This window comes from Ranitomeya variabilis, chromosome 8 (genome assembly GCF_051348905.1).
Source record: "Ranitomeya variabilis isolate aRanVar5 chromosome 8, aRanVar5.hap1, whole genome shotgun sequence".
Lineage (NCBI taxonomy): Eukaryota > Metazoa > Chordata > Amphibia > Anura > Dendrobatidae > Ranitomeya > Ranitomeya variabilis.
In genome coordinates, this window is record NC_135239.1 from 142,943,915 (window position 1) to 142,961,500 (window position 17,586).

Below are 17,586 nucleotides of genomic sequence, written 5' to 3' on the forward strand. Positions count from 1 at the left end.
AATGATCCTCAACACACATCACAATCCACAATAGACGTCAAAAGGCACAAGCTGAAGGTTTTACAATGGCCCTTCACAGTCCCTTGATCGGAATATCATTGAAAATCTGTGGCTAGAACTCAAAATAGCAGTGCATGCAAGGTGACCCAGGAATCTCACAGAACTGGGAGAATTTTCCAAGGTAGAATAGATGAAAATCCCTCAAACAAGAATTGAAAGACTCTTGTCTGGCTACAAAACGTGTTTACAAGCTGTGATACTTGCAAAAGGGTGTGCTACAAAGTTCTAACCATGCAGGTTGTCCAAACTTTTGCATCGGCCCATTTTCCTGTTTGTAATTTTTAAAATGTAAAAGATGAAAATATTTATATTATTTTGCCTAAAAGACAAAGGAAATGTGTCATCTATAACTGTAGGCCTTTTAGAGATCAATTCATCTAGTAATTTTGACCAGGAGTGCCCAAACCATTATATGCCACTGTACAAGAATAACATGCTGCCAGACCAAAAATTTGAATGATGAGTGACACTTACCTTCCCCACAGTAGCAACACAGATATTACCAAGATTGAGGGGGTCAATGGCTTCAAGTTTCATTCCTTCCTCAAACCAAATACCTTTAGGATAAACAATTCTCGCCTAAAAATAAATAAATAAATAAATAAATAAATAAAAGGAACAGAGACCTGTAACTAGCGGCCTAACTTGAAACTCGTGGGCCCTGATACAAAAGCTCCAATGGGGCCCCCAAATATTACAAATCTTCAATAGTAATGGTCTTTTCATTTGGGAGAAGGGAAGTTTTGGGCCCCATAGGCTCCAGGTCGCTAGTGCAATTGCAACCCCTGCACCTATTACAGTTACGCCCCTGTCTGTAACACAACTTTATTGGTTTGTTTATTAGGTGACTTTTTGGCATCCTGTATAAATATGTGCTCTTCCTGTTTACGGATAAAGTGCCAATAAAGTATAAACTAATCATAAAAATTGTTTTCCAGGTAATTCCCGTGTTCTCTAAGCAAACATCATATGAAATACAACACGCTGACCAAAGAAAAACAGTGAATTGGGAATTTTTATCCTTTCATGACCAGTAACGTAAATATGTTATACTAGATGGTGGCCAGATTCTAACGCATCGGGTATTCTAGAATATGTATTAGACGATTATATAGTAGATACCCGATGCGTTAGAATCGGGCAACCATCTAGTATTCATATAAACATTGGTGCTTACATTTATGTTTTAACCCATTGGACACACTGCCATTGTTTTTCTCCTGTCTTTATTTTAAGAGTGAAAACTTTATTAGTCATCTATCGCTGTATGACAGTTTGAAAACTATAAATCATCCTGTAGAAAACAAAGACACCATTTATTTTACCATATGATAAACTTAAAAACGGGGAAAATTTTTGTTCTCTCCCTCACATACTGTCCTCCATGTTATTCTCTCCCTCAGACTGTCCTCCATGTTATTCTCTCCCTCACAGACTGTCCTCCATGTTATTCTCTCCCTCACAGACTGTCCTCCATGTTATTGTTTCCCTCACACACTGTCCTCCATGTTATTCTCTCCCTCACAGACTGTCCTCCATGTTATTCTCTCCCTCACACACTGTCCTCCATGTTATTGTCTCCCTCACACACTGTCTGCCATGTTATTCTCTCCCTCACAGACTGTCCTCCATGCTATTCTCCCCTCACAGACTGTCCCTCCATGTTATTCTCTCCCTCACACACTGTCCTCTATGTTATTCTCTCCCTCACAGACTGTCCTCCATGTTATTCTCTCCCTCATACACTGTCCGCCATGTTATTCTCTCCCTCACAAACTGTCTTTCATGTTATTCTCGCCCTCACAGACTGTGAGGGAGAGAATAACATGGATGACAGTCTGTGAGGGAGAGAATAACATGGAGGACAGTCTGTGAGGGAGAGAATAACATGGATGACAGTCTGTGAGGGAGAGAATAACATGGAGGACAGTCTGTGAGGGAGAGAATAACATGGATGACAGACTGTCCTCCATGTTATTCTCTGCCTCACAGACTGTCCTTCATGTTATTCTCGTTCTAGTATATGTATGTAGTTTATTTATGACCAATCAGCAACGCGGGATTTCGGTTACAGACAAACAGACCCTTAGACAATTATATATATTACCTTGCGCTGGAGTATACTCCAGAGGACAGAGAATGAACTTCAATCCAATATTGCAGCCAGCATACAGCCAGCGGGTAAGGAAAGGGTGAATCAAACACCCGAAAACCCCGCCCATATGACCCAAAACTGGTCCCGCCAAATTCAGGTAACAGGTTCCCTTTAACAGCCCACGTAGTATATAGCACAGCCACGTAGTATATAGCACAGCCACGTAGTATATAGCACAGCCACATAGTATATAACACTGCCACGTAGTATATAACACTGCCACGTAGTATATAACACTGCCACGTAGTATATAACACTGCCACGTAGTATATAACACTGCCACGTTGTATATAGCACAGCCACGTTGTATATAGCACAGCCACGTAATATATTGCACAGCCACGTAATATATTGCACAGCCACATAGTATATTGCACAGCCATGTAGTATATTGCACAGTCCACGTAGTATATTGCACAGCCCACGTAGTATATAGCACAGCCCACGTAGTATATTGCACAGCCCACGTAGTATATTGCACAGCCCACGTAGTATATTAGCCCACGCAGTATATAGCACAGCCCACACAGTATATAACACAGCCCACGCAGTATATAACACAGCCCACGCAGTATATAACACAGCCCACGCAGTATATAACACAGCCCACGCAGTATATAACACAGCCCACGCAGTATATAACACAGCCCACGCAGTATATAACACAGCCCACGCAGTATATAACACAGCCCACGCAGTATATAACACAGCCCACGCAGTATATAACACAGCCCACGCAGTATATAACACAGCCCACGCAGTATATAACACAGCCCACGCAGTATATAACACAGCCCACGCAGTATATAACACAGCCCACGCAGTATATAACACAGCCCACGCAGTATATAACACAGCCCACGCAGTATATAACACAGCCCACGCAGTATATAACACAGCCCATGTAGTATATAACACAGCCCACGTAGTATATAGCAATGTGGGCACCATATCCCTGTTAAAAAAAAAAAAGAATTAAAATAAAAAATAGTTATATACTCACCTTCCGGCGGCCCCCGGATCCAGCCCAGGCCTTTAGCGATGCTCCTCGCGACGATCCGTTCCCAGTAATGCCTTGCGGCAATAACCTGTGATGATGTAGCGGTCTCGCGAGACCGCTACGTCATCTGGGGTCATTGCCGCAATGCATTCTTAGGACCGTAGCGTCGCGAGGAGCGGGAAAGGCTGCCGCGGATGCCGGAAGGTGAGAATATAATGATTTTTTTTTAAATTATTATTATTTTTAACATTATATGCTTTTACTATTGATGCTGGCAGCATCAATAGTAAAAAGTTGGTCACAAAGGGTTAATGGCAGCATTAACGGACTGCGTTACACCGCATTAATGCCGCGGTGTAAAGCAGTCCGTTTAACGGACTGCTAAAACGCTATGTGGGCGCTGACTGGAGGGGAGTATGGAGGGGGCGCTGACTGGAGAGGAGTATGGAGGGGGCACTGACTGGAGGGGAGTAGGGAGGGGCCGATTCACGGCTGGACTGTGCCTGTTGCTGATTGGTCACGGCCGGCTGGGCGCGACCAATCATCGAAGCAGGATTTCCGTTACAGACAGACAAACAGACGGAAGTGGACCTTAGACAATTATATATATATATAGATGGGCGCTAAGGAAAAATGATATGGGGCAGGCGCCTTACATGTCGGGTGTCAGCTGTGTCATATAGGTGGGACCTGCATCTTAACCCCTTAGACGCCACCATCACTTGGTGACAACAGCATCTAAGTTGTTGGAACAGGGACAGTGGGTGCCAAGGATGTAATGTTACAGTAGTAATATATATAGTTAGTAATGACTATGCTGTGTACACAATTAGGCAATTGGTAATTTTGATAATTTTCTTATTAAACAACTCCAGTACTGTCTATCAATCCAAATGGTTTAACCTGAAACCTAAATATTTATGAAAGTAAAAGTGAGGTTTTGTCTGTCTTAGAACAATATTAATGTGTGCAGAATTATGTAACTAAATGAAAAAAAATCTAAATTTCCCATCTCAATTGTTTACTTTAATCTGGTAAAGTGAGAATTTTAACAATACCCAAAATGTAAAAAAAAAAAAAAAAATACATTTGACATTTCGAAAAAGTATTAGTGACAAATATAGCCGCCCTTCTTTTCAATACCAGTCATAAACCTTTCAGGCATGGAGTCTTGTCAGCTTCTTAATCTGTTGATGATCATCTTTTTGGGCAGCATTAACCTCAGCCTCCCATACACTGTTTAGAGAGGTAACAGTTTACCTTCAATGTAAATCTCCCGTTTAAGGAGGGTCCACCGGCTCCTTCCCCAGGACACTATACATAATCATATGTACATACACATGCATATGGTTATATATGGTTGTCCTGAGGAAGGAGTCGGTAGACTCTGAAATAGACAAATAAACCTACATTTTTATCCTTATGACTAGTTTGTCGTGAGAGCACAGAACAACTTCTTTTTCCGACATCTATTTCTGACATATCCCCAGGAAGCTGCAGCATCTAGCTTTCACACTTTATAGATGCTGTGTCTCACACATCCCTATTAGGTGAGAAGTTCTAATACTTCTGTACTAATTATTTACATTACATAAGACTATTTCGCTCTTGCATTTTTTCATTCCTAGAATACAGAACATTTTCGTTCACTAAATAGGAGCTCTGACACATGTACAGAACTCACAAATACCCATCCAGCGAGGAGCAAGAAATTAACACCCTATTTTGTGAGACTAGTACACGTCGTATCAGTCCACCACATAGTAATTTTAGAATTGTGAAAGGTCTTTGAGGTTAAAATACAGGTTTATAAGTTTAATCTGTAAGTGATAGAAAAAATAAAAACATGCACAAAAAATTAACAAAGAGGACAATCAAATGCTGATAAAGGATTACAAACCGGTTTAAAAAGGTCCGCAACAGCATCACAGTAATCACCATAAAGTTTGCGCAATGTTGGGCGAGTGGATAATTCCTTCCGCTTTTCCTCTATGAAAGATGAATATAAAACGATCAGAAAGTCCATACAGACCAATTTACACACAGGGGTACAGAAAAGTCAAACTTGGAAGAGTCATAAGGCCACATTCCCGAATGCAAAAATGCTGCTTTTATCCCACTATGATTTTTCTCCAGGTGTCTGCACCAAAATATACAACAACAATCGGCTCTGATTTTCTCCACTTTTTTTTTTTTTTTGAGTTTTTGGTGCATAATTGAAGAAGCTTTTTATGCATTATTTAATGCAGATAAGCCAGGAGTCTGCATTTACAGAGGGTCTGTCTCCCCAAAATGCAAACTAAGCTGCTAAAACATTTATTTAGGGGACTTCGCCTCAATAAAAATCATACCAGTAATATACATTAAAGTGTTGAAGCCTTATATTATAGCCTTATAATTATAGCTTATTATAGCCTTGTAATTAATATGCAAAGGAGGGTGCTTGGCTGCACCCTTGGGGTGACCAATGGCTCAGCTGCACTCAGATTTACATACCTAGCATGGTCCCTGATCCTGATCGACACAGCTAGCTTTCTCACACTCAAAGCTCCCTACACTCAAATCTCTATTCCTGCACACTGACACTGACGGTGTTCAGCAGCATGCTCAGTGTCTAGGCAGGAGGGCACTCCGTGTGGGTGAGTGGATGCTACTCTCTAAAGCCGCTCACAGACTGGCAAAAGCCTGAGATCAGAGTGTGCCAGTACCCACACTGTGTGCGCCTACCCCAACACTGAGATCATCACCGGACTCCTTCACCCATAAACCATCGCTGTGAATCAAAATAACGGACAGTGCAGACGTTGCAAATCTGTGGTTGTAACCATACCAAGGATGCACAAAATCACGCATTTGCAACACTAAAATACATATTACAACAGTACATATGAAAAAGACTTGGGTATACTAATAGATCATAAACTGAACATGAGTCAACAGTGTGATGCAGCAGCAAAAAAGGCAAATGTAATTCTGGGATGTATTAGCAGAAGCATACAGTCTAGATCACGCAAAGTCATTAGTGCCCTCTACTCCCTTTGGTCAGACCTCATCTGGCATACTGTGTCCAGTTTTGGGCACCACATTTTTAAAAAGACATCAACAAACTGGAGCAAGTTCAGAGAAGAGCGACCAGAATGATAACCGGTCTGCAAACCATGTCCTGTGAGGAACGGTTACAGGATATGGGAATGTTTAGCTTGCAAAAAAGAAGGCTGAGAGGAAACTTAGGGTATGTGTCCACGTTCAGGATTACATCCGGATTAGCTGCGGATTGAATGCTGAGTACAGCCACAGCGTGCAACCCGCAGCGTCAAGATGTTACAGCATAGTGGAGGGGATTTTATGAAATCCCGTCTCCACTATGCGTGCCAAGATGCATCCGGTGGCCCTGCGTTTACGGACATGCGGCGCATCTTTTTAGAAAGCAGCATATCTGTTTACCTTAAATCACAGGGCCCTATGTATGGGGTGTGGAGATTCAATGAACACATCTGGAATCACCGTGCGTACAGAAGGGGGAGGCGCTTTGGGCGGAGCGGGTTTTCCACTCCGTCCAAAGCGCCGTCATTACGGACCGTGGACAAGCACCCTTAATAGCTGTCTACAAATATCTCAAGGGCTGTCACATTGTAGAAGGATCATCTTTATTCTCATTTGCACAAGGAGAGACTAGAAGCAATGGGATGAAACTGAATGGGAGGAGACACAGATTATATTAGAAAAAACTTTTTGACAGTTAGGTGATCAATGAGTGGAACAGGCTGCCAGGAGAGGTGGCAAGTTCTCCTTCCATGGAAGTCTTCAAACAGAGGCTGGACAGACATCAGTCTGGGATGATTTAGTGAATCCTGCTTTGAGCAGGGGGTTGGACCAGATGACCAAGGAGGTCCCTTCCAGCTCTATCATTCTATGATTCTATATCACTGGTATGATTTTTATAGTGTCTAAGTCCCCTTTATGAATGTTTTTAAGTGGCTGAATTTGCATTTTTGGGTGACAAACTGCTATTAAAAGTACAACTGTGTTTTTTACACACCTGTCTTCAGGCTCCTCTCAGAAATCTATAGAGGAGAAACGCATCCAAGAACAATGCATGACTCAACATACTTTTTTATTGAAATATTTTTACATTTTACAGAAACAAACGGTACAGACCCCAATCCACCTCGCCCATACAAAAAAAAAATCCCTTTATCCAAAACAAAAGAATTATTGTGATTTGTCACATTAGAAAGTGTGTAATTTATAATATAGAAATACGCAATGCATAAAATAAGTGCAATACGGCATAATACATCTACAAAATGATCGCCCAACTACTCATCTCACCCCCCTTTTGATACCGCCCCCTGAGGAAGCCCATCACGTGAAACGTGCATTGGGCTACAACAGGACAGACATTCTGCATCCCACATGGGTCAGCACTTTAGGACAGCACTTCATGTAGAGCATTTGGCTTTTGGCTCAGGACTATGGGTGGAAGTGTGCCTCTTCACTCTGGTCTGATGTACTTTCCCCTATGTTATGTAGGGGACATCACACTGTGACACCGTTAAACAACTCATACTTCCCCTAATCCCCTCACTATTTGACCATGCAGCCACAGTCTTTATAGACTGTGTCCAGGACTTTTTGTTTGACCTAAGCTATAAGTATGTAGCGTCTCCCTGTTTTATCTTCACCATTTAACTCATCTTTTTACTCATTGTATTTTTGTCATTTTGTTTATATCGTGAGAATTTAATAAACTTTCCATATTGTTACATACATATGGTGTCTCTTCTCACTCTGAATACTGACTTTCTGGGGCATCTACTCCAGTTCTCATTGTAGGTCATCTTTCCCCTCCGTTAGTAATCACATTTTGTGGGCCGCTCACAATCACTCCACAGTACAACCACCTCTCCATGCGCGGGACTCACTAATGATACATCTCTTGCATCATCCTCTCATTATAGGAACTTTATGCGAAATCTCATCAATCCACAATCCTGAGGTATCTGCCACCGTTTCCATAGCTTCTCGAATTCTACAAATCAAGACCCATTTTGCAAACCATCTTCTATCTAAAGTTAGGAGCCAGTTTATCTGAACATAAAAATGACATATGAAAATTTGATATTTTCATACTTTTTTTTTGCTGATACAGGAGGGAAAAATGTGTGTTTTTCCTATTTTGTTTTATAAATCAATGACTACTATTGAAATACTTTTTAAATTTTGTACTCTTTTCCACAGCAAATATTTTTAAATATCAAACACTTTTCTCGATGGGGGAGGGGAAACAACAGGAGGGGGGACAACTAGTAACAGTGATTTTAATTGGAAGCAGCTCCCACCGCCCCTGCTACATCTTTATCAAATTTTCATTTCTTTCACTCTGTGGCCTAAAGGGTCATAAAAGACCTTTGTTGGGCATGTCAACATTTAAAGACTATTTTTTTTCCTCCGATCTCCCCTTTAACTGGCACTGGCATATTAGCCCTAGTTAGAGGAGGGATTCCGCCTCCTGGTGAAATTGTAGAGCTGACTGGCTCTTCTAGTACCCAGCAGTTCCTGCTCCCTCCCTACTTACACTTGACTGCTTGGTCCAGAGGAGAAAGCGCCAATAGGATTTCCTATTACTGTATAAACAGCTCTTATTCAGCAAAATGCATAGTGTTCAGAAAGGCAGATGATAAAACAATCTCTGTGTTCTCTATAGGAAGTCAGTCTGTCCGAAAGCCATGAACCTGCTCCCGCATGATCCATACAACTGCTCTACTATGAAGTGGCGTTTGAGAACGGCACTCCATAGTAGACACAGACCACCCGAACGGTTATGTTCTATAGGCAGTCTGTAAGTGGTTGAACAGGTAGAGAAGAATGGTGTTAATCTAAGCCACCAAATGCAATCATCCGCCCTCTCCGAATTAAAGGAAAATCTCTTGCTCTGTGAGATAGACTGGCCACAATTAGTCAATGAATTGTGCACTTTATTGTAGCCACTCCAGTTCTCATTCATAGAGATATAAATCTCACATATGCTGAGAAAATAACTGCAGACCACACATACCCGTGAACTTGATTTTGTGACCAACCCTACATGACCAACCAATTGGATGAATTAGAGGGCTATTCGTGTGACACCACAAGTAATCACTACTGTCTCCATCTTCATACATAAGCCTCAGTCTTCCTCCAATCACGGTATCAACCACTGCAATTCGCATACGAGAGATATGTAGTTTATCCACGGCCTCCAGCCGCATACCTTCCCTGAAAGGACACTTCAGGTTCTCGACCATCTACAGAAAAGAAAAAAGCTATAGACATGAAAAAGAAAAAAAAAAAACATACCGTACATATTCTATTTGTAATAAAACACTCAAGATATTCAGATGACATTTATAGAGAAACAAAAATAACATCAATGACAACAGAATTTCTGTTCTAAATATGGAGCAATTAATCTATAGTAGACAGGCTTTTCTATCTTTATTAAGAGCAAGCATGATTTCAATGATATGGATTAAGTAGGGATTGTTTTTGTGGTGGTTAAAGGACACATACCGGGTTCATCCAAAGGACATGTGCCTGGTTCATTCGAAGGACACGTGCCTGGTTCATTCGAAGGACACGTGCCCGATTCATCCAATGCACCAACAACCTACTTTCTGTGTTCTCAGGCAGAGACCCAACTGCCTTCCTAGCTTCATTCAGTGTGCCACAAGTTATACAGAAAAGAAATTACAGAGTAGAAGACTGCAGATCTTGGTATAGGAGGTATAATAGTATGGAGCTGTCTTCTGGGTTTTGGCTAAGCCCTTATTTCCAGTGAAGGCTTCTGGTTGTGCACCAGCATACACCGACATATCACATGACTCCTTGCTTCCAACTGTGGAAGATTCTGTCCTGTACGAGCAAGACTGTGCCACCGTGCACAAATTTAGGTCTATAAAGACAATGTTGGGTTAGATTGGTGTGGAAAAACTAGAAGAGCTCGCACAAAACCCAAACCTCAACCCCATTGAACACCTTTGTGATGAACTGAAATGTGAAATGCAAGTTTTATTTTTCAGTGGCACCAAAAGCTCCTCATAAAATGAACACAATTCACAGCAATGTGAAAAATACATTGTTGTGCATATATTCTGTCCTATGTCACATCATATAACCACTTCATGGTTCGGAAACACTAAAGCAGTTACAAGAAGTACCATGTTCAGTCTTCTGGCGGCTCAACAGTATAGAGTGAAAGCTGCTGGCAAAGCCGCACGGCCAAGCCAAGTCAGCAAGAAGACCCTCAACGTTTTTCTAAAACCGCTTCACCTGGGAAAACTCTGGGGGCCATATAGTTATACTTATACAGTTCCTATAATTTTAAATGTATGCAAAGCTGTTTGAGGGCTTTTTGTGTGTTACAAGCTTTAGTTTTTATTGGTGAAATATGTGCAATTTTTCTCACTTCTTGTGAAACAAAATTTTGTGAACAAAATAGAAATTTTAGCTTTTTTTGTACCACTCACCATGCGGCATAAATAATTTTGTCTGTTTATAGTACAGATTTTTTATTTAACTATCTGTTTTTTTTTTTTTCAAAACTAAAAAAAAAAAACAACTTTAAATTAGGAAAACAGATTTTTGGACTGCTTTTTTTTTTAAAAACACTTGAATATATAAAAAAATGCTTGTAATATTTTTTAATAATATGCATTCGTCCTCGAGGGGGACTTGAACATATAATCCTCTGATCACAAAGATAATGTACTGAATTGGTGTACTGGACAATTTAAGTCTGAGAGCACTAAACAGGCATCCTATTAGACCTGCTCTCTAGTCGAATCTAATCGGATGCGGTGTATGGCAGACCATATTAACCCATCTGCACCCCCAATAATCCAGTTAGGTAGTGCTGATGGGTAGACAGTCATAGTAATAGGCTTCTGCCAAACTAATCATACGCCGCCGTCAATATTGACAATAACATGTGATGGGTTAAAGTGCTAGCATCTGAGCTAGCTCTTGTCCCAACACATGCAGTAGGAACGTAGCTGTATAGTACAGCCAACTTCTACAGCAGATAGCACGGCCACGACATCTAAGTCCTGATGAAGTAACTATTACAGCCTCCAGCAGGAAGGGGTTCACTTCTTCTGGATTGCCCTTAGACTTTACATGTCCACGATGCCCATACTTTTCTCTGCCCTGGCGTTCCAAAACATCAGTGCAGTCAAAGCAACTTTCACAAAATCGTGAAGCTGTGTTGGGGCGGGAAATTGTTGTCAAAATCAGCCAGACTCCTGGAGAGATAATAAGCATGGCTTACTACCAAGTTTACCTTCTCAATCTCTGCATACACAACAGTGAACTAGTGCTGTGTATATATGTTAGGAAGCAATCAGCCTGCTTTCATCTTAAAAACCCAGTGAGTCTCGTAATCACTGAGTGCAAGGAGAGAGGCCGGATTTCCTGGGTTGTAAGAGACCCCGGCAGCTCTGCTATGCAGCCTGCAATTTCCCTGTAACTGAGGCCAATATACCAGCGCCAACTACATGGAGAAAAAAAAAGCAAAAAAATAAATAGATATGTTAAAAATTTCCCCAAAAGGTCTTTTATAGCCTTTACGACCATTGACATATCCATATGTCCAGGTCAGTAGGTAATTAACAACCTTCGACGTATGGATACGTCATATCTTTAATGCGGCACCGCATAGCAGGTGCACCTGGAGTACTCTTCCCAGGGGGTGATGCCCCCTCCCGCAACTACGATCACTGTAATTGGCTGTTCAATTTTGAACAGCCAATCACAGCGTTTTCAGTGAATTAAATTACCTAAAACACTGATGTCCAGCCTAGCAACCACGGCAAGAGGGCCAGGTATGGAATAAAACTCTACAAGCTGTGTGAGAGTACCTCAGGGTACGCTCACAGATTTAGAGTTTATGAAGGGACAGACACCTGGATTGAACCCCATGAATGTCCTCCATTCCTGGGAGTGAAAGGGAAAATTGCGTGGGATTTGGCGCACCCTCTTCTGGATCAAGGCTATCACCTCTACGTAGATAACCTTTATACTAGCATACCACTCTTCTAGCCCATCTCTGCGTGAGCTCCCGCAGCATGCAGTACTGTCTGCAAAAAATCAGAGCGCCCTCCCTAATTGGGCAGCTGCTTAGAAAGGGCGAGAGCAGAGCCCAATGTAGCGACATCCTGCTGAAGATCAAGTACAAGGACAAGAGGGATGTCCTTTTACGGACCACCATACATGGTGATGGCAGCACCCCCACCTCTGTATGAGGTACCTCTACACAGGTCACCAAGCCAGACATTCTACTAGGGTACAACAAGAACATGGGGGAATTTGTGCAGGCCAGACATCTTACCTTCTATTCCAGAAGGTAGTGATCAATGCACTAATCTTTGGAAGTCAGGAAGGAATGGACGCCAGTACTTCCGGAACTGAAGGTGCCGTGTTGTATCAGAGATACATTTACCTGGGGAAGTCCCTCAAACCACAAAGAATGGAAGGTCACAAAAGAGGTGTCAAGTGTGTTAAAGAAGGGGGATATGCAAGGACACCATTTATTAATGTGGCACCTGCCCAGTATATAAAAGAATGCTTCAAACTGTACCACACATCCAAGGACTATTAAATTCATTTCTGACTTGCACAACTCATGTATGCCAATATGACGTACTCTACACAACTTACCTGGGCCACTACATACAACATTCACATACCAGGAAACACTAGCAATTCCAATTTAGGATCACTTGTGGGAGCGTTTCCACGGTTTAGGCACATCAGAGGCTCTCCAAACGCGACATGATGCCAGCAGACCCTTCAATTAAAGTCTGCATTCTAAAAACATAAGTTTTCCTCCACATATGGGGCATAAACATAGTCAAGAGAAATTGCACAACAGATTTGGGGGTTTATTTTTTCCTGTTACCCTTGTGAAAATAAAAAAATTGGGGCGAAAACACAATTTATAAGGAAAAATTTTTTTTTTTTTTTTTTACTCAACGTTATAATTTTCTGTGAAGCATCTGGGGTTTCAAGGTGATCACCACACATCTAATTAAATTCCTTTGGGGCCTAGGGGATGGTTCACTTGAGGGGGGGGGTTCCACTGTTTAGGCACATCAGGGGCTCTCCAAAAGCGACATGGCATCTGGTCTAGATTCCAGCCAATTCTGTGCTGAAAAACTCAAACAGCACTCCTTTCCTTCCGTGCCCTGCTGTGCACTAAAAAAGTGGTTTTCCACCCACACATGGGGTATTTGAGTACTCAGGCGAAATTGCACAACAATCACAACAATTTTTGGGGTCCATTTTCTTTTGCTACCCTTGTGAAAAAAAAAATTGGGTCTAAAGTAAAATTTTTGTGAATAAAAAAAAAAAAGTTAAAATGTTCATTTTTTCCTTCCACATTGCTTCTGCTCCTGTGAAGAACCTGAAGTGTTAATAAACTTGAGCACTTTGAGAGGTGCAGTTTTTAGAATGGAGTCACTTTTTGGTATTTTCTGTCATATAGACCCTTCAAAGTCACTACAATTGTGATGATGTCCTTAAAAAATTGTTTTTTTAAATTTTGCTGGAAAAACGAGAAATTGCTGCTCAACTTTTAACCCTTATAACTTCCTAACAAAAAAAAATTAAGTTTCAAAAATTGTGCTGATGTAAAGTACACGTGGGAAATGTTATTTCTTAACTACCGTATTTTGTGTGACATAATGCTGATTTAAAGGCATAACGATTTAAAATAGTTTAGAAATTGCTAAGTTTTTCACATTTTAAATATTTTCACAAATAAACATATTGAAGAAATTTACCATTATCACAAAGTACAATGTGTCACGAAAAACTCTTAATCAGTAAGATCTGTTGAAGTGTTCCAGAGTTATTACCACATAAAGTGAAACTGGTCAGAATTGTAAAATTTGGCCTGGTCAGTAAGGTGAAAACAGGGGTGTCAAGGGGTTAAGATCTTGTATGGGAACAGTGTATAAAATAAATGAAAAAAATAGATAACATGGTAAAATAGATAAAAGGAATTGAGGGTATGTGCACACGTCCGGATTTCTTGCAGAAATTTCCTGACGAAAACCGGAAATTTTCTGCAAGAAATCCGCATTTTTTTTTTGCGTTTTTTTTCCGTTTTTTTAGCATTCTGCAAGCGTAATTGGCTTGCAGAATGCTAAAGTTTTCCAAGCGATCTGTAGCATCGCTTGGAAAACTGACTAACAGGTTGGTCACACTTGTCAAACATAGCGTTTGACAAGTGTGACCATCTTTTTACTATAGATGCAGCCTATGCAGCATCTATAGTAAAAGATAGAATGTTTAAAAATAATAAAAAAAAATAAAAAAAATGGTTATACTCACCTGCAGGCGTCCGTTCCTATAGATGCCGGTGTGGTTCAGGACCTTCCATGACGTCGCGGTCACGTGAGCGGTCACATGACCGGTCTCGACCAATCACAAGACAGTGACGTCATCGCAGGTCCTTCACCGCACACCAGCTATGGAAACCGAAGCGGCAGCATGAAGCGGAGAGGCGGGAAGACATCGAAGGTGAGTATATGACTTTTATTTTAATTCTTTTTTTTGGACCAATTATATGGTGCCCAGTCCGTGGAGGACAGTCTCCTCTCCTCCACCCTGGGTACCAACCGCACATAATCTGCTTACTTCCCGCATGGTGTGCACAACCCCGTGCGGGAAGTAAGCAGATCAACGCACTTCCAGGTGTGCGGAATCCCCTGCAATTCCGCATTTTAATGAACATGTTGCTTTTTTTTCCGCGATGCGATTTTTTCGCGGAAAAAAAGGCTACATTTGCACAAAAAATGCGGAATACACTGAAAATAATGGGAGGCATATGTTAGCGTTTTTTTCGCGTTTTTATCATGTTTTTATAGCGAAAAAACGCGAAAAAAACGCGAAAAATACTGAACGTGTGCACATGGCCTAAAAGGAAAAAAAGATATACTGCCAGACTAAATTGCGGTTTCTAGCGCCACCACCATAGAAAAATTATGTCTCATAAATAAAAATATTTCTTCTGGAAAGATGAATGCAATTTAAAATGTTTTTATGGGTCCTTTCCTGGTCTTGATAAAAAACAAGAAACAAATATAAAATGTGAAAATAGACACAGTTCCTATTTCTCTTTACATTTCCCCTGGTATTAGGAAAAAAAAAAAAAATACAAGTAACAAAAACTTAAAGAAGTTGTCCACTACTATAACTTTTTTTTTTTTTCATAAATCTTTCTATTATGTGCCACTGAAAACATCCACTGTGTTTATTTTAGCAATATTACCTTTTATCATGCTGTAGCAGCACATCCTCAGTGCTGGCTCCAGCTCTCATGGGGTTAATCGACAACTTCCTTTCTCCTGAGTTATTGTGCTCTAATACTACAAGTTCCATGATGCATAGAACTGGCCTCTAAGCCCAAACCTAGCACACCCACTCCAAAACACACCCAAACCCCTCCATTAATAATAATAATAATAATAATAATAATTTTATTTATATAGCGCCAACATATTCCGCAGCGCTTTACAACTTATAGAGGGGACTTATACAGACAATAGACATTACAGCATAACAGAAATCACAGTTCAAAACAGATACCAGTAGGAATGAGGGCCCTGCTCGCAAGCTTACAATCTATGTGGAAAAGGGGAGACACGAGAGGTGGATGGTAACAATTGCTTTAGTTATTTGGACCAGCCATAGTGTAAGGCTCGGGTGTTCATGTAAAGCTGCATGAACCAGTTAACTGCCCAAGTATGTAACAGTACAGACACAGAGGCTATTAACTGCATAAAGTGTATGAGAACATGATGGAGGAACGTGATTATGTTGTTGTTTTTTTATTAATAGGCCACACAGGGATAATTAGGTTAATGCGTTGATGCGGTAGGCCAATCTGAACAAATGAGTTTTTAGGGCACGCTTAAAACTGTGGGGATTGGGGATTAATTGTATTAACCTAGGTAGTGCATTCCAAAGAATCGGCGCCGCACGTGTAAAGTCTTGGAGACGGGAGTGGGAGGTTCTGATTATTGAGGATGCTAACCTGAGGTCATTAGCAGAGCGGAGGGCACGGGTAGGTTGGTAGACTGAGACCAGAGAGGAGATGTAGGGTGGTGCTGAGCCATGGAGTGCTTTGTGGATGAGGGTAGTAGTTTTGTACTGGATTCTGGATTGGATGGGTAGCCAGTGTAATGACTGGCACAAGGTAGAGGCATCGGTGTAACGGTTGGCGAGGAATATGATCCTGGCAGCAGCATTCAGGACAGATTGGAGCGGGGAGAGTCTGGTAAAAGGTAGGCCAATTAGTAGAGAGTTACAATAGTCCAGACGAGAATGAATAAGTGAGACAGTAAGAGTTTTTGCAGAGTCGAAAGTAAGAAAAGGGCGAATTCTGGAAATGTTTTTGAGATGCAAATCAAAAAGATTTGTGATGTCATTTCTGTCCAACCTCCTCTTTTACGTTTGTCCAACCCACACTCCATTACACACACAGATAGATAGATGGATGGATAGATAATAGATAGATAATAGATAGATATGGGATGGATAGATATATATGGGATGGATAGATATATATGGGATGGATAGATATATATGGGATGGATAGATATATATGGGATGGATAGATAGATACATACAGAGATATCTCTATTTATCTATGTCTATTTCCATAGATATGTCAATATCCATGTTTCTAAACCCCTTCACCCCTGGAGCTTTTTTGCTTTCGTTTATCGCTCCCCTTCTATCCAGAGCCATAATTTTTCCGTCAATATGGCCATGTGGGGGCTTATCTTTCGCGGGACAAGTTCTACTTTTGAACGACATCATTGGTTTTACCATGTCATGTAACAGAAAATGTGAAAAAAATTCAAAGTGCGATGAAATTGCAAAAAAAGTGCAATCCCACACTTGTTTTTTGCTTGGCTTTTTTGCTAGGTTCACTAAATGCTAAGGCTGTGTGCACACGTTGCGGATTTGATTTCAGATCCGCAGAGTTTTTTACAGCACAGAATTGCATCAAATCCGCAGTGTAGTGCACAACCAATGTAAGTCTATGGGAGCCGCAGACTTGTTGTGCACATGCTGCGGAAAAAGCCGCACCAAAAACTGCATCAAAACCGTGCAAAAAACGCACCAAAAATTGCATCAAAAACGCGCAAAAACCGCACCAAAATCGCATCAAAATAGCACCAAAACCTAAATGAAAATCACGCAAAAAACAAAATTCTGCACCCAAATCTGCAACGTGTGCACACAGACTAAAACTGACCTGCCATTATGATTCTCCAGGTCATTACGAGTTCATAGACACCAAACATGTCTAGGTTAT

At 41.0% G+C, this 17,586-nt stretch overlaps 1 protein-coding gene across 9 annotated transcripts in view; it reads right to left on the reverse strand.

The window, feature by feature from the left end:
- The window catches only part of L3MBTL2 (L3MBTL histone methyl-lysine binding protein 2), a 241,087-nt gene that overhangs the window by 60,386 nt on the left and 163,115 nt on the right, over positions 1-17,586 (reverse strand). For all 9 annotated transcript variants that reach the window (XM_077275930.1, XM_077275928.1, XM_077275934.1 and 6 more), the window contains 3 exons: positions 9,274-9,505; positions 5,116-5,204; positions 535-639 (listed from right to left, as the gene is read on the reverse strand). In XM_077275930.1, the coding sequence (XP_077132045.1) occupies positions 535-639; positions 5,116-5,204; positions 9,274-9,505 (426 nt within the window). The remainder of the gene's footprint in view (positions 1-534; positions 640-5,115; positions 5,205-9,273; positions 9,506-17,586) is intronic.